Source organism: Lissotriton vulgaris, chromosome 6 (genome assembly GCF_964263255.1).
Source record: "Lissotriton vulgaris chromosome 6, aLisVul1.2, whole genome shotgun sequence".
NCBI classification, from domain to species: Eukaryota; Metazoa; Chordata; class Amphibia; order Caudata; family Salamandridae; genus Lissotriton; species Lissotriton vulgaris.
In genome coordinates this window covers 880,497,792-880,518,495 of record NC_141694.1, presented here as the reverse complement: position 1 = coordinate 880,518,495, position 20,704 = coordinate 880,497,792, and the positions used below count along the sequence as shown (strand labels likewise).

The 20,704-nt window shown below is 46.9% G+C and overlaps 1 protein-coding gene across 1 annotated transcript in view; it reads right to left on the bottom strand.

Moving 5' to 3' along the window:
- SYNE1 (spectrin repeat containing nuclear envelope protein 1) overlaps positions 1–20,704 on the bottom strand; it is a 2,319,318-nt gene that overhangs the window by 1,392,991 nt on the left and 905,623 nt on the right. The window contains exon 56 of the mRNA XM_086926873.1: positions 19,185–19,541. Within this exon, the coding sequence (XP_086782999.1) occupies positions 19,185–19,541 (357 nt within the window). The remainder of the gene's footprint in view (positions 1–19,184; positions 19,542–20,704) is intronic.

Genomic DNA, 20,704 nt, shown 5'->3' with positions numbered 1-20,704 from the left:
GTACTCCTGGGATGTGTTGGGCTAAGAGGAAGATTTTTAGCGGTATAGCCCATCTCCATATCTGCTGTGCTAACTGAGAGAGCTGCAGAGAGTGTGTCCCCCCTCTTTTGTTTATTTAGTACACAGCTGTCATATTGACTGTGCGGACTAAGACAGCTTTGCCTGACACTTGAGTTTGAAATGCTTTCAGAGCTAGAAACACAGCTAGCAACTCTAAGTGGTTGATGTGGAGTAGCTTTTGTTGCGGTGTCCATCTGCCTTGCATGGTGTGATGCAGTAGATGGGCTCCCCAGCCGGAGAGCGATACGTCCGCTGTCATGACTATTTGAGGAACTGGCTCTAGAAGCGGTCGCCCTTTGGAAAGGTTTTTGGTGTTCCGCCATTGCAGAGAACGATAAGTCTGACCGTCTACCAACACTAGGTCTGTTAATTGACCTTGAGCCTAGTTCCATTGGTGTGCTAGGCACTCTTGAAGTGGACGCATTTGCAATCTTGCGTGAGGTACTACAGATATGCAAGATGCCATCATTCCTATGAGCTGCATGAACACTCGAGCTGGTAGCGAGTATTGTGGTTGGAATTTTGTTAGGAGAGTTTGTACACTTGTTATCCTGGCTGGAGAGGGATAAGCTAGTGTTAGTTGGGTGTTTATTGTAGCGCCGAGAAACTGTTGTATGTGCAAGGGTTGCAGATGTGATTTGACGTGATTTACCGTGAATCCCAAGTCGTGAAGCAGTTGAATAATAGCTTGAGTGTGTTGCACACACTGTCTGTATGAGCTGGCTTTTATGAGCCAGTCGTCCAGATATGGGAAGATGCGAATGTGCTGTCTTCTTAGGTGTGCTGCTACTACTGCTAGGCATTTGGTAAACACCCTTGGCGCTGTTGTGACTCCGAATGGGAGCACTTTGAACTGGTAGTGTTGTCCGTCTAGCACAAATATGAGATATTTTCTGTGTGCTGCGTCGATGGGAATATGGAAGTAGGCGTCCTTGAGATCTAGAGTGACAAGGAAGTCGTTTAATACCAGTAATGGGAGGACCTATTGTAGTGTGACCATATGAAAATGATCCGACTGTATGTAAATGTTTAGAGGTCTGAGGACTAGGATGGGTCTTAGAGATCCGTCCTTCTTTGGTATTAGGAAATATAGGGAATATACTCCTTTGTTTTTCTGATGCTCTGGAACTATTTCTATTGCATTTTTCTGCAGGAGGGATATTACCTCCTGTCTGAGCAATGTTAAATGTTCCTGTGACATTGGACGCTGCTTGGGTGGTATGTTTGGGGGGGTAGATGTTAGTTCCAGACAATAACCTGATTGAATTATTTAGAGCACCCACCTGTCTGATGTGATGTTTTCCCAGGCTGGCAGGTACTGTTGGAGTCTTCCCCCAACAGGAGTAGAAAGGGGCGGGGGAAGGGAGTCATTGGTCAGGGGTAGAGGCAGAGCATGAGTTGGTATTTTTGCCTCTGCCTTTGTTATTGTTACTCCTGTACCCACCCTTTTGGTAGCCTTTACTGTAGGTAGACTGTGTAGGGGCTTTGTACGAGGTAGAAGCTGTGTCTGAAGTATATCCCCTGGTGGCACCTCGATAGGATGAGCGACAAAATGAACGTCTGGGAGCTCCATTAGATTTGGCGGTGTCTGTATCTTTTTTAATTTTCTCTAATGATACATCTACCTCAAGTCCAAATAGGTGTTGTCGTCAAAGGGTTGGTTAAGAATGGCACTTTGTACCTCAGGTTTGAACCCTGATATGCGTAGCCAGGCGTGTCTGCGTAGCAAAACGCTCGTGTTAACTGCCCTAAAGGCCGTGTCTGCTGCATCGAGGGCACACCTAATAGAGGTGTTTGTGATGTTTTTCCCCTCTTGGATGAGCTTGTTTACTCTATCCTTGTACTTGTCAGGGAGGTGCCTCATTAGTGACTCTAGCTCATCTTAATGTGCCCTGTCATATCTGGCTAGCAGTGCTTGTGTATTGGCGATATGCCACATGTTTGCTGCTTGAGACGCTGTTCTTTTGCCTGATGCGTCAAGTAGCTTAGACTCCTTATCTGGTGGTGCAGCGTCACCCTATGTTTGTGAGTTTGCTCTCTGGCGTGCGTTGGAAACTACAAGTGAGTCTAGTGGTACTGGGCCTTTAATATATGCTGGGTCTGAAGGGGCAGCGTTATATTTTTTCTCTATCCGAGGGTTAATGACCCGAGTTCTGACTGGGTCTTTGAAGACTTCAGGGGCATGCTTGATCACTCCTTTAAGCATGGGTAAAATAGATGAAGACCTTTGTGCATTATCGAATGTATCCATCAGGAAGTCTTCCTCAACAGGGTCTGTATAAATGTCTACCCCATGATAATGTGCAGCCTTGTGAATTAATTCAATAAACCCTATAGTGTCTTCTGGTGGGGATGGCCTTGAGGGGTATATGTCATCCTGAGGGACATTTGGGACATCTGGGGTGGTATAATTGTCCCACGGGTCATGGGATTCCTGTGGGGGTGGTTGGATCAGGTATGTTACCCGCCATATCATCAGAGCTATCATCCCTGTGTGGTGTGACAGGAGATGCTGCAGAATGATGTGGTATAAGAGGTGGTGGTGATGGCACAGGTGAAAGAGAAGGGGAAGGCAGTCTTAAGGGAGAGGTAGCCATGTCCTTCTTCTTTGAATGCATAGCTGGAGCTGGTGTGTCCAGTGGTCGCTTTTTTGGAGCCAAAACTAGGTGTCCAGTGATTGGGTCCTTGGCCAGAGTCTTTTGAGCGGGGTCTGGCTAGGATAAATCCACTGCAGGGGATTGATCTTTGGGTGCGGAGGAAGTTTTGTGCACCGAGATGGCTTGCTTTGGTTTCTTGGCAATGTCTTTCACCGGGGAGGCAGCCGTCTTTTTCTGCTCCGAAGCTTTTTTCGGTTCCGAGTGTTTTTTCGGTTCCAGTATGGTCTTTGGATCCGATGACTTTTTCGGATCCAATGATTTTTTAGGTTCCGGTGGTGTTTTGGAATCCGAAGCAGGTTTGCTTGGTTCAGGCCTGGGTTTCGGTGCCGAAGGAGTAGTGGTGTGCTTCGGTGCCAATGGTTTGGGTGTCGAGGCTGTTGTCTTTTTCTGTGCTGGTATTTGTGCACCGGCACCGTGTGAAGGTCAACTCGAGCTCAAGTCGCCTGAAGGCTTGGTTAGCTTCTTTGCCGGGCCCGAAGGTGGGGCAGTAGAAGCAGTTTGATGGTGTGCACCCGAGCTGGAGGGCAAGGGTGTGACCGGGGCCTTCTGTGTCGAGGAGGGGTTGGGGTCGACGGTCTTACTTACGACCCGCTGCGCTGGAGTGATGTCCTCGACTTTGGAATCTTCTGCTTCGGAGCTGCTGTCGACGTCGTGCTGTTCTGGGACGTTGACGAACTCCTCGAAGATGTCATCCGGAATCGGAGCTGAGGATCTTGGAGCCATTGTTCTCCTTGCTCTTTGGTCCCAGGTAGTCTTTTTGGAGCGGAAAGAGGCAAAAGCTGAACAGTCTTTCGCCTCGTGCTCCGGAGAGAGACAGAGGTTACACACCTCAGGAAGGTCGGTGTGGGTAAACTTCGACCCACATTGAGGACACTTCTTAAATGGCGTCCTTTCCATGAGCTGTAGTCGAGGCCTAGGTAGGCCCGAAGGCCGTAGACGATGACCGGAATCGAGGTCCTCAATGTTTGAAGAGTAGCGTTGACTGGAAAGCATTCAAAACTACGTTTTATAGATTGGTGAGGATTGCGCGCCGAAGGAAATCGGTTCCAACACGGAATGCTGGAAACACACCCGAGCCCGGTGGCGGAAAAAAACAATCTGGGGATGGAGCGGATGCCCATGCGCAGTATCATACTAAGGAGGAGTCACCTATCCTGTGACTCCCAAAGACTTTCTACAAAAAAACAAACTGCAAACATCCGGGCCCAACACTAGGTGGCCATCAATGCATAGTGTGTAATCTGCAGCTCATATGCCTCGAACAGTAGATATTTATGGCAACATGTTTTTTTTTTACTCATTGGATAATCATAGGAAAGTCTTTCTTCGTGTTTCTATTGCATCTTTTTTTAAAAACACTGGCTTGTATTAAACTGCATCTAATATCTTTTTGCAACAAGTAACTAATAGACTTTTGGGTGTGTTCAATTTTGTACTAGTGATTCTATTTTGTATTCTTAATATTTGCAAACATGCTCTCTTTCATATGAAAGAGCTACACACCAATGATTTAAGTGGTTTGGGGGAAAAGGTGATGATGTTGCCATGTATTTTAGGGAATAAAGTATCCCCTTGCTGTATATGTTAAGGATATTGCAAGTTAGCATTCCATTACCTTATAATGGAACTCAGTTTTCAGCTTAACTTCTCTAAAGGGTCATGGAACTCAACCATGCCTCGAAATGTCCTTATAATGTATGGCAGGGGGTACTTTATCTCATATATAATGAGTTCCTTCAACTCAGCATGAATTTTCATTAAAAAAAACAGCTACAATACATTTTAGAAATGCAGTCATTATGTACCCAAACATCAACTTATCAGTTTCTAGAAGAACAAGTTACTTACCTTCGGTAACTAAATATCTGTAAGAAACATTAGTTAGTTATAGATTTCTTACCTTAGAATTACCCTCCAGGCGTCAGACTGGATCCGGAAAGTTTTTTCGTCAGCAGTACCTCTGCGCGTCGGAAGGTGGCGTTGGGTGGCTCTGTGTCCATCGTTGGCGTTTTGTCGCCGGGTTGACGTCGCGGAAGCTACTTAGACGCCGCCCTTGCACGTTGACGTCAGTTCTGTACACGACTTTCCGTGCCAGAAACGCAGAGCCATGCAAGACACTGACCACTGGTGCACAAATCTAGGGTCCTGATAGGATATCCTTAACCCTAAAAATCAGTTTGTAGAATGGGGCTGATGGGTAGGGCGGTAAGGAATCTATAACTAATGTTTCTTACAGATATATCATTACTGAAGGTAAGTAACTTGCTCATCTGAAAGAAACATGTTAGTCATAGATTCCTTACCTTAGAATAGATACCCCAGCAATACCAACCCCAGTGGTGGGTCTGCGAACCAAGATCACACGAGAACAGAACGGCCAAAGAAGCCGTCCCTCCGGACGTGGCTGTCCAGACAGTAGTGTTTCATAAACGTGTGCAGTGATATCCAGGTAGCTGCCTGACTGATGTCATGTAGAGGAAGTCCTCTTCCCAAGGCAGTAGTGGCTGCAGTCGCCTTGGTGGACTGGGCGCATAGGCCCACTGGAAGCTCCTTTTGAACCAGAGAATAGCATGCTTTTATACACAAAACGACCCATCGAGAAATGGTTTGCTTGTGTACGGCCCGACCTTTCTTGACACCCACGTAGCCAACAAAGTGTTGGTCATCCACCCGGAACTGTTTCGTGCAATCCAGATAGAAAGAAAGTGCACGTTTTGTGTCCAGATGGTGGAGCCTCTCTGCCTCTTTCGAAGGATGCAGAAGCGGAAAGAAGGTGGGCAAAGTGATAGTCTGCCCGATGTGGAAGGCAGTGACAAACTTGGGCAGAAAGGATGGACGAGTCCTAAGGACAACCTTATCCGGATGCACAAAGAGAAAAGGAGGCTTAGAAGAAATCACCCGCAGCTCACTCACTCGTCTGGCGGAGGTGATGGCCACCAGGAACGCAGTTTTGAGAGTCAAGGGTCTTAAAGGACAGTTGTGGAGTGGCTCAAAGGGAGAGCACATTAAGTAAGTTAAAACCAGGTTCCAGTCCAACTGAGGCATATTGAAGGGAATAGGAGGAAAGAGATGAGTTACGCCTTTCAAGAAGCGACTTACAACCGGGGACTTGAAAAGGGAAGGCTGATCTAGAAGCCAAAGGAAGGCAGAGATGGTCGAAAGATAGCCCTTGATAGTGGCCAGAGCAGAGCCCTGCTGGGCTTGAGAAAGAAGAAACAAGAGAACCTCAGACAAAGGGGCAGAAAGTGGATCCACAGCCTTTGCTGTTCACCATGCCACAAACATGTTTCACCAGCAGGCGTATACCATCTTAGTGGAGGGGCGCCTGACTGCCAAGATTATAGCACAGACTGCAGAGGGCAGATCGAAAGACGTCAACTGCCGCACCGCACCTCAATCTCCATGCAAGAAGGTGGAGGCTGGACAGGATGGGGTGGAGGACCGTCCCCTGCTGCTGCAACAGAAGATCCTTCCAAAGAGGCAGTCTGATCAGAGGATCGATGGCCATGTTGAGCAGCTCGGGATACCACTCTCCATGCCCAATCTGGAGCCACAAGAATGACTTGGGCGCGGTCGTGCCTGATGTTCGTCAGCACTCTGGGCAGAAGTGGTGTAGGCGGAAAGGCGTAAACAGACCACAACTCCACTCGCGACAAAAAGCGTTGCCTAGCGAGTGCCTCCTGGAAATTCCAACATGAAGAATTGCTCACATTGCGCGTTCTCCTCAGTGGTGAATAGATCTAACCAAGGCTCTCCTTACTGTTGAAAGAGACCTTGAACCACCTGTGAGTGAAGCCTCAATTTGTGATCCACCATGCACCTGCGGCTGAGGTCGGCCACCCTGGCGTTAAGTGAACCTGCCAGGTGTTGAACCACCAGGGATACGCCCTGATGTTTCAGCCATGTCCAGAGGTGGAGGTCCCCTTGACATAGAGACCACGACCCCACCCCGCCCCGCCCTGTTTGTTGCAGTAACGCATGGCAGTGGTCTTGTCTGTGAACACCTGCACCACTCTTCTCTGGACAGAGGGAAGGAATGCTTTCAGTGCAAGACGAATCACCCTGGGCTCTAGAAGGTTGATGTGGAGCCCGGACTCCGCCGGAGACCAGAGTCTTCTGATCTCCACCTCTACCATGTGGGATGCGTCCATCACCACAGTGTGGTCTGGTTGGGGAAGGGAGAGGGAGAGGGATCTGCCATTGACCCAATCCTGGTTTGTGAGCCACCACTGCAGCTGTCGTGCAGTGCCCTCCGAGTTCTGGATGCAATTGGACAGGTTCCCCTGATGCTGCGCCCACTGGAACTTCAGGTCCCACTGCGGAGCCCGCATATGCCACCTGGCATGATCGGCCAGCAGGATGCAGGAGGCCATGAGGCCCGGCAGCTTCAGAGTCATCCTGACCGAAACCCAGGATAGAGGCTGAAAGATCGGAATCATAGCCTGAATATCCCGGACTCGCTGTTCAGGAGGATAGACCCGAAACTGCATTGTGTCCAGAACCGCTCCGATGAAGAGAAGCTTAAGAGAGGGAATCAGGTGTGACTTTGGCACATTGATGGAGAACCCCAGTGAATGCAGGAGATCGGCCGTAGACTGGAGGTGGGAGACAACTGTCTGGGGCGAGCCCGCCTTCAACAGCCAGTGGTCGAGATAGGTGGAAGACCGATATCCATGATCTGTGCAGATGAGCTGCAACCACCGCCATCACTTTCATGAACGCCTGAGGGGCGCTGGTAAGACCAAAGTGGAGCACGGTAAATTGAAAATGCTCGTGGCCTACCATGAACCACAGGCAACGCCGGTGGGCCGGCAGGACGGGATGTGAAAATAAGCCCATATTAAGCAGGTTGTGGTACTCCACAAGAATTTGACAACAAAACTAGCCGATTTTTTTATCCGATAGTAAGCCCTAGAAAAACTAAGATGACAACGCATATGTGGTTTAATGATAACTGTCGTAAGGCCAAACAGGCGCTGTTAGTGGCCATTAAAGATAAAAACAAGCCATTAACTAAAAATTGGAGAGTTCAATATAAAGAAGTTGTTTCCGGAGCAAAGCAGTCATGGGAAGAGAACAAATGGGTGGACATTAAAACCGCCCTACTGAACCGGGACATGAGAGAATTCCAGGCTATAGTCAGAACAGGTAGTAGGAAGGGTAACCCATCGGTTGATCCTAATATTCCAGCAGAAATAAGGGCAGATCATTTTCGGGCACTGTATGTAGTAGAAACTGATCTGGACCCACACTCTATTAACCATAGAGCTCCCCTAGGTGACTTGGGTACAGTTAGCGGGTGGGCACAGAACTCACCTGCTACTGCCCCTAGGCACGCCAATGAGGTGGCTGTTGGAATAACCCTCCGTGAGGTTATCTCAGCAATTGAGAAATTACCAGCAGGCAAAGCACCTGGTCTAGATAGGTTGCCAGGGGATTTGTTCCGGGAGGAACCATACAACAGGGGCCCCTATCTCTGTGTGTTATTTAGCCCCATTATGAATGGCATGCCAATCCATGAGACCTGGGCAGGGGCAGAAATTGTCCCAGTCTTCAAAAAGGGCTCTCCTCTATACCCTGCAAACTACAGACCGATCAGTTTGATCGATTTCACACAAAAATTGTTTGCACAGGTACTATTAGATCAAATCCAGAGTTGGTTGCAAGAGAATGACATCATAAGCCCCTACCAAGCAGGATTCAGGAAAAACACCACCACCGTAGACCAAATATATAGACTCCAACTTTTTGTTTGGAAGACGGCATCAATTGAGGGTGGCAGCATCTTTTTGATTTTTGTGGACCTGAAACCGGCTTTTGATCTGGTCCCCAGAACTAAACTTTGGGAGGTGCTAAGAGAACTGGGGATTCACCCCTATTTGCTCAGCATGCTCATCAAGCTGCATGAGGCCACTTATGCCCAAGTAAGAAGTGGCAGGAGTGGAGAAATAACCAACAGACTCCCAGTTGACAGAGGAGACAGACAGGGTTGTGTGCTTGCACCAACCCTGTTTTGCCTCTTTGTCAACACACTCATTGCACAACTTTCAGAGGTTGAGGGCAACGATGCCCCTTTGCTAGCAAACTCAAAGGTACCAGCATTGATGTTTGCTGATGACACTCTCTTGATGTCTAAGACGCCGAAGAGGATTCAGAGGATACTGCACAGGTTTGTCATATTTTGTAATAATAGGGGCCCGGTGATTAACACCATGAAAACTAAATTCATGGTAGTTAATCCGCCCAAGAAAATACGTTCAAATCCCCAACTAAATGGCATTGCACTAGAAAGGGTTTCTGTATTCGACTATTTGGGCGTCGCCCTTACTGAAAACATGGAGTGGGCGCCCCAAATAGCTAAAGCCAAGCTAAAATAAGCCCAGACCTCCGGGGACATAGCTAAATTGGTAAGGGAATCGACTATCAAGCCCATTACCCCTGCCATTGAGATTTATAGGGCACAAGCGTTGGGAGCCAAGCTGTATGGGGCTGAACTCTGGGGTCACTGTTCCTCTGCCCCTTTAAATAAAGTGGAGAACAGCTTCCTCAGAAAATTCTGGGCCTCCCGCCTAGTACCCCGTTAATCCCCTTGCGGCTAGATATAGGTATTGCCCCGATCGAAGATGAGGCTGCCTTACGACCCTTACCTTTTTGGCGTAGGCTTTGGGTGACCCCAGAATTGGCTGAGTACCAAGCGGAAACCAAGGACCTACTAGCCTATCCAGGAGTATTAAAAAAAGTTCCTTGGTTCGCGCATGTAAGGCACCTATGTGTAAGGATAGGCAAACCAACCCTTTGGAGTAATCCTGAAGAAACCAGCTTTTTGGTTTCTCGAGCTGAACTCTTGAGAATGTATCGAACTCAAAAGCTCGAAGCCATCCAGGTAAATCCGAAATTAGGTACTTTAACTACACAGTTCCTCATTGTTAAGGAGGAATACAAATTAGAAACCTTTTTGGATGACATCCTACCCCCCACAGCAAGGAAATTATATGTGCAGTTCAGAAACAGTACCCTACCGCTCCGGGTCTTCACTTTTAAATGGGCTGGTCTGCCCCTACGTGGGTGTCCTGCCTGAAATAACCAGGAGGAGTCTGAACTGCATGTTCTATTCTTTTGTCCCGGGAATAAAGCAGCAAGAAGGTTTTGGATTCTACAAAAGTGTCGGAATCTGGGGTTTGTGCAATGTATGGCAGCATTCAGAGTTTTGAAGTATGATACCTCCAAGCCCATTGTTTTTCTGTCTTTCGGTTTCTAAATGCAATGTGGAGGAGGAGATGGGCCTTCCTACAAAAGGAAAAACAATTAAAAGATGTTAGCCTGACTGCAGTACCAACACAAGTGTCCAATGCATAGACGATCGTAATGGGAAATAGCTTTTAGAATTTTTATGATTAATGTAGTTTATTTTTTTTTTAACTTGTGGTTTTAATTATTTATTACAATACCGCTGTTTTGTCGTATGCATTGGGTTTATTTATTTACACTAAATGAATTTGATCCACTATCTTGTAATTCTGCCCATGGTGTGTTTTTTTCTTTCACTTGCCACTTTAGTGCTGTACTTTAGTAATGGAAATACTATGTCGTCATGTGTACCCAAATCACCTTTGATGGAATTAGTCCAGTTTGCATTGTTCTGAATGTTTTAAATTTATATGAAGTTCTTTTTATCTTTGTATGCTTTTATGGTCCTAGTGACCGAAATAAAGGTTTTTGAACTGAACTGAAAATAAGTGTCCCGGAGATCCAAGATAGGATGCAGGCCCTTATCCTTCTTGGAGACCAGAAAGTAGTGGGAGTAACAACCACAACCTACTTCTGGGACAGGAACACGCTCAATGGCTCCCTTGGCCGAGAGAGACGTTACTTCCTGCTGGGGAAGGGCCAGATGATCCTCCCACATGCGGTAGTATCTCAGTGGCATGGCTGGAGGGGTAGTCTTGAAGGGGAGGGAGAAGCCCCTTCGAACTATTTGCAAAAACCACCTGTCCAATGTGATGGTGCGCCAGTGGGGGAGGTTATGACGAATCCTGCCGCCCACAGGCATTTGATGGTACCTTAAAGGTCCGACTAGGAGGGTTTGGAGGCTGCTGCAGAGGGTGGGGGGTTGGTAGACTGGCCTGCCCGCTGGCCTCCGGAACCACAACGGTTGTTCCCACGTCCCCGGCCATGCAATGGTTGGGTACCTTGCTGCGGCCTGTGGCTCTAGGGGGACATAGTGGGGCACCCCTTCCATTGCCACGAAAGAGGCGAAAAGCAGACTGCGCAGGGCAGGTGGAGAGGCCCAAGGACTTGGCCATAGTCTGTGAGTCCTTGAAACGCTCTAGAGCGTGGTCTGCTTTGTCGCATGTCCATCAAGGTGTTCTGGACATCCCCTGAAAAGCTAGTAGAACTCATCCAGGCTTAGGAACGAAGTGTTACTAACATTGAAATGGTCCTGCCCAGAGAGTCGTCAGTGTCCAGTCCACAACGGATAGTAAACTTTGACGCATCTCTCCCAGCGGCGACAGCCTGGGAGAGCACTGCCCAGGCCTCCTCCGGACACTGAGGCAGCACCTGCGTGACCATATCCCACACCGAGTGGGAATAACGGCCCAAGAGTCATGCAGTGTTTACTGATCGCAGTCCTAAGCTGGCAGAAGAGAACATTTTCTTTCCAAGATGGTTCAGCTTCTTGAATTCCTTTTCCGGTGCAGCAGTAGGGAATGCGCTCTTGGAAGTGGAGGCTTGGACTACCAAGCTCTCCAGGGTGGGGTGTTGGGAGAGGAAAGTGGGGTCACCCGGACCCGGGCGGTGGCGTCTGGCAATCATCCTGTCCATGGGAGCCCCCGTGTTGGGCCTGGACCACGTGCCCAAAAGGACATTGGTGAGGGACACATTAAATGGCAGCAAGTGCTCCGAAGAGCTCGCAGCTGGTTGAAGCACCTCTGTCAGGAGGTTAGTCCTGACTGACACTGTAGGAAGCTCAAGGTGGAGAGCCTTGGCCACCCTATGCAACACCACTGCGTATGACGCTCCCTCCTCCATAGCCACGGTAGGAGGAGACGACATGCCAAGGTCAGGGAGGTGTTGAGACCACTGGCATCCCTCAGTTCCTCTCTCCAGCCCTGTTCATCCAACTGGTCGGTCAGAGGATCACCTGACCCCTCCCAGTCCTCCTCCTCATCCTCTGGGTGCCAATATAGTCGAAAAAGGGACCCCAGGAGTAAAAAGGCTCACAAAAACTCCACTCGATGCCAGATTCGGCAATGCCGGTCCGGCTCCGGGTCCACGACGGGGGGTCAACCAGCGCCGAACTCAGTAGTGGTGCCGGAGGAAGCGGCATTGGTGGAGGCGTAATCAGGTCAACCGGCGCAGATCCGGATCCAGGCCTGGATCCAAGGGGGGCCTGTCATGCTAGGGCCGGAGCCATCTGCGAAGAAGGCCTAGGCCCCCAACTGAGTCTGCGGGGCCCGAAGGCGCGCTGCGGGTTCGGGCCGCCCAAAAGTGGCATGCATTGCCTCGTAGAACATACGAAGCTGGGCGGGAGTCACTCCGGGTCCCGGAAAAGGAGGGAAACGTGGAGTCGACACTTCGGGCTGCACGCGCAGAGCCGTGGGAGGGGCACCACCCACATCCCTTGTCGGGTTGGCCACCCGATGAGGAGAAGTCGAAGAGAGATGATGCGTCTTCGACTTCTTCTTATGCTTCGACTTACCCGACCCCGAGTGCGAAGACTTTGAAGACTTGGATGAATGGTGGTAGCTCTGCTATCAGTCCCTCGACTTCCCTCCTGACCGGGACCTCGAACGGCACGGAGCCGACTGCAGGAGCTCAAGCAGCTTTCGGGACCGCTCCCACAAAGTCGACTTGGGGTTGTGGTCGCGCTCTAGACAAAAGAGGTACACCAGGCGCAGATCCGTCACTGACATCATCCAATGACAGGAACCGCATGGCTTGAATCCGGGCATCCCTAATGCACCAGGAGTCAAAGACTCGAAGAAGTCGACAAAAGTCAAGAAAAAAGTCAGTCAAAAAGTGACAGGAGGTACTGCCTTTCCCGTATCTGCACTGGCTGGCGCAGAAAAAGAAAGAACTGAGGTCAGCGTGCGAGAGCGGCGTCTAAGTATCTACCGTGACATCATCTCGGCGACACAATGCCAGCAATGGGCACGGAGCCGGCCAACGCCACCTTCCGATGCGCAGAGAAAACACATTCCGGATCCAGTCTGAAGCCTGGGGGGTAATTCTAAGGTAAGGAATCTATAACTAACGTGTTTCTTTCAGATATATACATTTTACTTTCAAATACATTATTTTTGCTTTAAATAAACAAACTCAATTCACACAAACATCAGCTTGTCGATTCATCAAGTACTTACATGCCTACGAACGAAAATCACTTCTCACGGATGACCTCACATACCTATGTATGACGGTTACCTATCAATGATGGCCTCCATGGTACAAAGAAATCACACAATTTGTTAATAACAGAACCATTATGCCAGGACTGGGTAACATAATACCAAGGATGCACACAATATATCAATAATAACCTTAATACTACGTTTTACTTTTATTATGCCAAGAATGCCCACACTTGGCATAAATTATGTGTCCTGAACATCCTTTACAAAAACACTGTCCCACTGGTGGAAGATTTTCTATTTTTTAACCCCAATGAGGTGATACTTTTGTAAATGATATTTAAGGCATGATAGATATGTCAGATGATATTCTGATAACAATACTCTCCAACCACATCATACCACCATTTTGTCAAGGCTGGCCATCGCTATGCCTAGGAGAAGAAGTTCCCAATATGTCAAGAATGGTAAACATAATGCCAGGGACATCGTAATGACTGTGTGAAAGACCATAATGCCAAGGGTGTTCAAAGTTTGCCAAGAATGACCAAGACTCTCCTGCTTTCCTACACCACTAATTAGTGTTTTTTACCAGGTTGAGCTCTCCTGCCTGAGCTGGGCAAGGGGCATGAGTGATGTAAAGCCAGGATTCTGCTTTGATGATGTGGTTGTCATGCCACAGCTTGTTTTCCAAGTATTCCTTTCCTCGTGCCACAGGTTTTCCTTCTGGGACTTGTTTGATCCAAGGAAGATGAACTTATGGAAATCCCCCTGCTCCACTGATGTGGATGTAAATTCAGACCTAGACCCACATCATCTAGCTAAAGGCTGGGGATTCTGCTGAGAAGACAGCAATGTGGTGGGCTACCAATCAAAGAATGGACAGCATATGTTTCTGAGTTCCCATTGTCCCAGTATAGTACCCTACAAAGAGGATCCCCATACTGGAGAGCACCACTCCACATGTAACCAAGCACTCCTCCTACATACCTCTCAAGCTAAGGGGACAGAAGAGCTTTCAGTCAGGACACACTATATAGGTTAGATTATGAAGAGACAGTAGGCAGTCTTCCCACATTAGGATGCAGGTAAAAAAAGGTCTTTACCCATAACTATCAATGGGCTGGCGCTAAATGCTAGCCAAGCTGTAGCTTGGACATAGACACAGTAATCAACAATTTGAAAAGGTGCTGTACTTTGGGTCGACCCCTAGAGATCAGTGTGTTAGCCATAATAAAAGTCAAGTAGAGCACCTGCCATTAGACTTGTGACACAGGTTACCTGTGTAAAAAACATATCGCTGGTCTGTCACAAAGCTGAAATGAATAGTTAGATGGCACTTTCCTACATCGATCATCTCTTGACTGAGAAAACAAGTTATTTTAAGCACTATAGTCTTTTGTGTATTTCTGAAATCAGGCACCAGACCTTAGATCCAACCAATGCTGGAAGGCTATGATGACCAGAGGCATCCAGACATGGAATATGACGTGGATTGGGTGATATTAATATACAAAGCTCAGGATTGTTTAGGCTAATTGTTCATAATATTGAATTTTATTAACAGTCTGCCTGTGTACAAACAGGACACGGAAGTAAGCATTATCTCCAATGTGTCTCTAAAAGACTAAAAAATCTATTTATTGTGTGCTATTTAAGTTTGCATTGCATCTTGGTTTCTACCTCACGTCAACCAAGGAGTAAGCCTTTAATGTTTGACTTCCCATCTTCCTCAAAGTCAAGTCATAAAAATTAACACACAGAGAAATACAGTGCGCCTGGAGTAGCTTTTGGAACCTGTATTTCCAATGTCAACAGTCCACAAGGACTTCTCACTTGCTTCTCAATCCAATGGTCTCCGAAGATCTGGTCGGGCCCTGCTCGGGTCAGTAGGTAAACATTGCATCTATATGCTACCTGTGCACTCCGAAGATCATCTGTGGCTGGAATGAACTCAAATACATTGATTTAAAGTAGGAAGTCTCCATATTGGCCCGACTATGTGCTTGTTACACCCGATGGGCTACTAGGGTTGGAAATAGATACTAAACAGGGCAAGAGTTGCTTTAAATCTTTTTGAGTGCTCTCTTTGAACTATAAAAACATCAAACATGACAAGACATCAGCCTGGAAAGAAACAGATTGTGATTAAAAATGCTAAGATAAGATTAAAAATGTGCGTGTACCTTTTTGCCACTTTGTTTCTCTGCGATAATGATGTTCTTCTATCAAATTCCCTGCTACAAACATCTATCAAGGAGTCACTCATTTATTCCCTCATTCACTTTTGCCTCCTTTATGTATAGGCATCTTGGTCATGTGTCTTTCTGAAATACACCCATAAAAGAAAGGACATGCATTCATTCACCCAGTCACTACATGTTTTGGATCCACTCGGATGAACTAATAATACTAAAAATGAAAAGGTCTTTCACAAATCAAACAAAAAGCTCTACTGTGTCCTTGGATTCACACTGATGCCCTCTCTTAGTAGTAAATGACAGTAACATCTTAAAGAAGGAAAGGTGGATAGAGCTGGTCTGTGCAAATAATGTTAAATGTGTGTAATCTTGGACTAGGATGGTTCCTTGTTTTGACAGTGATATAGTTACTACTTAAAAATTACAGAACAATTCTAAAGCTGCCACACATTTAGGCAACACTAATTGTGTAAGTGTTGCTAGTAATATCTAGCAAATCATTGTACAGAGCCTTTATTCATCATCTTTGGAATCCGTGAAGTGAGAAAAATTGACCACTACCTCTATTTAGGCATCACCAGTGCTTCAGCCCAGGCCCCGGTCCCCTCCTTAGAGCAGGTATAATGAAGCACAAAAATAGGCAAAAGCCATTCAGGCTCTTCCTCAGGAAAAACTGTCTTGCAACTCCAAAGAATCTCGGTGCCATTTCGAACAGCTAATCGAATCTGCACTGGAAAACACTTTGCTGACCCTATCCATGCCAAGATGGTGAGAAATATTGAGCTATTCCTCATCCCTCCTTACCTCACCCAGATAGTCAACTCCTCACTTAGCAAATGCAGTGTACGATTGCCTGATATTGGGCCACTTTATCCCTCTGCTAAGAAACCTGCGGATCCCACAGACTTCAACAACTTCTGAACTATCTCCAACATCCAATTCCTAGCCAAACTACTGGAAATCGGTGCAATACACCAGCTTAACAAGAACATTAAAAAAACAGGTTCTTTGAAGACCACCAGTAAGGTTTCAGATCCGCCTGCAGCACTGACACCTCATTGCTACAAATAATAGATGATGCTCTTCACACAACTGACAGCTGAGTCTCCTGTCTTCTCCTTCGTTCTCTTGGACCTATCCTCAGAATGTAACACAGTCAACCACTGATCCCTCCTAAGAGTCTTAGGAGATCGAATGGGGATCAAAGGCACTGTGCTGAACTGGCTCCTACCTATGGAATTTCTCACAATAGGTCAAGCTTTCTAAATATCTTTCCAACTCCCTGTCTCTGTACCAAGGAGTATCCCAAGGCTCCATCCTATCACCAACACTATCAACTCTTTACATGAAACTCTTCTGCTCCCTCTTTCAGCAGAATTCGAAAACGTATTTTCATTTCTATGCTGATAACACATAGCTATACTTAACAGTCTCCTCTTCTGAGGCTTTAATAAACTTTTCAAGAAACCTCAAGGACCTCCAAATACGGGTGTTTCTCAACTGCTTCAAACGGAACACCCTGAAAACAAAGTTCCTTCTATTCTCTCTACCGCAGAGCAACATGCCTGCAAAGACCTGGGTATCCTCTTCAAACGTACTTGACTGTACACCACTGCTTATAGACAAGGGAAAATACTTGGGCTTTACACTTAATATTAACCTTAATCTTCACATCCATATTAATGCCATAGCAATGAGTACCTCATTTCAAATAAGGCTTCTCCGACGGATCAAATGGTTAAATCGTGCTGATGACTTCAAAACAGTAGTTCAATCAATGGTTCTCTCAAAACTAGACAACTGCAACTTGAGTCTAACAAGCATTGCCAGAATTCACCCAGCCCCTCTAAAGACTGCTGTCAAATCTGCTGCCTGCTTAGTCTCCATCACAAGACAATCCAATCACATCACTCCTGCCTGACCACTCAGAACTGGCTTACCATTCAAGCGAAGAGCATCGACCAATGGCCTGCATCATCCACAAAACTCTATAAGAAGGCTCAGCGAATTATCTTACAAATAAACTACCATCTAAGGAGACTTGCGATCTTTCCAAAGTTCTGGCTCATTATGTCTGGAAAACACAGCTTTCAAAAAGACTTGAACTCTGAAGTAAGCATTTTCATGATCGGGCCTCAAATATGGAATGCCATCCGACCTGCTACCAGGACCAACTCCTCCCATAATGCCTTCAAAAAAGAACTAGAAATATTTCTCCTTTAAAAGTATCTCCCACCGTAGAAAGGTTCTGTAATAAAAATCATTCAAATATGCTAACTGCTTCTATTCCTCTGTTATTTAGGTTAAATGTGTTACTAATCCCGTTGCATTACTGTCAATGTTCTTGTTGATGACGCATGTAAAGCACTCTGATATCCTTCAGCGTCTGGTTAGGGCATAGCGGAGTGCAACTAACTAAATAAATGAATTAATAAATAGGCGAGGGCACTGCAATGGTATGACAGTTTACAAATGGTGCTTAAACATGATACTCTAGTCTGCATCAATGCATGATCTGCATTTCAAAACAAAGATGCTGTGCTACACCTTTTAATGAGAGGACAATTGCTTTGTGAAGCAGCGTCACTAGCCACAACCCCTCTGCTGTTCAATCCAGTCTCCTGTATTTCCAGCACATGGGGCCCGATTCACAGAACTAACTTAAGACAAAATCCTAAACTTACTACCATTTTGGTATTCACAGAAGGCACTTACTCATTTTGGTATTCACAGAAGGCACTTACACATTTCGGTATTCACAGAAATTAGAAATTTCTCAGTTCAGTAGTAGTAAAGTTAGGACTCCTATCTTTAGGACTCCTAAACTGAGAAAAATCCTAACTTTAAGACTTTTGGTATTCACAGAAGGCATTTAGGAGTCCTAAAGTTAGGAGTCCTAACTTTACTACTCCTAAACTGAGAAAAATCCTAACTTTAAAACTTTCGGTATTCACAGAAGGCATTTAGGATTCCTAAAGTTAGGATTCCTAACTTCTGTGAATACGAAATGAGTAAGTGCCTTCTGTGAATACCAAAATGGTAGTAAGTTTAGGATTTTGTCTTAAGTTAGTTCTGTGAATCGGACCCCTGCCTTCTAGCATTTTGAAGTGGCCACAAGGTGACACTTTAGCGCTCTACTAAACACCAAAAAGTAGATTTAAAACTACATGGCCCTGCGCCTGTTTTATCCAATTTAGAGAAATTAAGTTTTAAGTATTCTTTTAGATTTTGACAGTTTTAGCAGGTGTTTTGTTAGTACACTCAGCAGTCACATTTTATTAATAGGTGGCAGCCCCAAGCTTTCAAGATAGCTTGTTTGTGCTCCTATGACATAAACTTCCTGCGACCTCATTAGAGACGCAAATACTGCACCCACATGCTTTTAATTAAATTAAACCACTAGCGACGTATTGAATTGTGTTTCCACAGCGCCTATAACTCCTGATGAGGCGCAGACGCGCTTTAAGATGGCTTTAAAGGGATCTTTTAGCACTGCCCATCCTTTTAGACCACAGTGTGAAAAAATGTCCCGTTTTGTGTCACCTGCATACTGTACGGGACGCACCACGTACACTGCTGCACCAGCACAAGCGATATGAGGCAACCACTCTTAGTAATAAATTACTGCGAAGACCTTTGAAACGTTAGTGTTGGCATGCAGCTAAAAAAAATGTCACATGCGTCGTAGTAAACTTTCACACGGGCAAGAAATACGGCAAGGTCATTTTAGCGCAATTCACCTGGTGATGATGAGTAACCCCATTGGCTCGCTTGACCCAGGTGAAAAGTAAGTACACCGTTAGATTTGACAGGTTGACAACAACTCACTCTAAGACAGCTGCTCTGAATTGAAAATTAGTTGAGAGTTAAGTACTTTCTGCTCTTTGTACCTTCCAGTCAGCCCGCGAACTCACCTTCTCTTGGTGCCAGCACCCCACGAGCTCCTTGTCGGTGCTCTTGCCCTCGGGCGGGGTCAGCTGCCGCTCCCAGGTCTGGAGGCACGCGCCGAACTCCTGCAGGGCCTTCTCCAGCTGCGCCACCTGCGCCGCAAACTCCTGCTCCGACACCGCCATCTGGTTGCCCACGCTCTCCAGGCCCCGCTGAGCATGGAAGACGCTGTCCTCCCACTGCTTCCAGTCGGCCTGCAGGGCCTGGGTCTCGCCGTCCATGAGCGCGCAGCCGGCGGCTGTGGTGTTGGCTTTCACGGCGGGAGCCAGCGCCTCCACTCTTCCGAGGCGGCCTGCGCCGAGCTGTCTGGAATCTATCAGCTCCTGCAATGGAACACACATTGCTATGGTTACCGAGGGGACCGTGATTCACTGCTGCTGGATGCGATGCCTGCAGCTCTCCCCTGGCAGGAAGTGCCGCGCTACAAAACTTTTACCAAGTGCCTCCCTGCAAAAGTAGTCGCTATCCCTGCCAATCCTGTTAGCAGTGCTGCTGCTGGAGCATAGAGCCAGTTGCACGTAACTACAGCACTCCAGGGATGTGTGAGTTCAGTCAGAGCTACCTTTTTCCAGAGAGCATAGTGCTAAAATAAAGAGAACTCAGACAGAACCACGTACTATTCTACAGCCTTATTTTGCTCCAGTCTTTTTTCTCCCTGACATGTCAAACGTGTTGTGCATCCCATGTGAGTTTTAACGCGCGAAACATGCAAGAATGCCAAGAAACAATGCTTGCTTTGACGAACTTTCAAACGCGCATCTATTTTTGTCTGTGAAGAAAATAATTTTGGCAGACAAACTGCAAAATGCATTTGTTACGTTGTTGTTGGTTTCACAGACCGCCACAAGCACAGCCAGAAACAACGCGGGGCGCTAACACAGAGACAGGGAAGTCAACAAGAAACAGAAAAGCGAAACTAGAGTCGAGGCACGGCAACAGACAAGGCAGCGCAACAAGAGGCATGAAAATACAAAAGACAGGGCAGCACAAGAGAAGGGCACCGCAACAAGACAGGACAGTCCAACAAGAGATAGGGTAGCGCAATAAGAGACAGGGCCCCACAACAAGAGACGAAGACGATGAAGTAACAAGAAATGGTAGCGCGTTGCGCGACAAGAAAAAGGGTAGCGCAGCAAGAGACAAAGCAGCACACAAGAGCCTGGACAGCGCAACAACAGTTAGGGTAACACAACAGACGAGGCTGTGCAACAAGAGACAGGGCAGCGCAACAAGAGAAAGGGCAGCGCAACTAGAGAACGGACAATGCACAGAGAGTCAGGGCAGCACAACAGACACAGTAGGTCATCAAGAGACAGGGCAAAGCAAAGCAAGTAAGCAATAGTAGTCAAGGCAGTGCAATGAGAGACAGGGTCAAGAGCAACATGACAAAAGGCACCTAACAAGAGACAGCACAACAAGAGACATGCCAGTGCACAAACTGAAAGGGCAGCACAACAAAGGAAATGACAGCACAGCACTAAGCAAT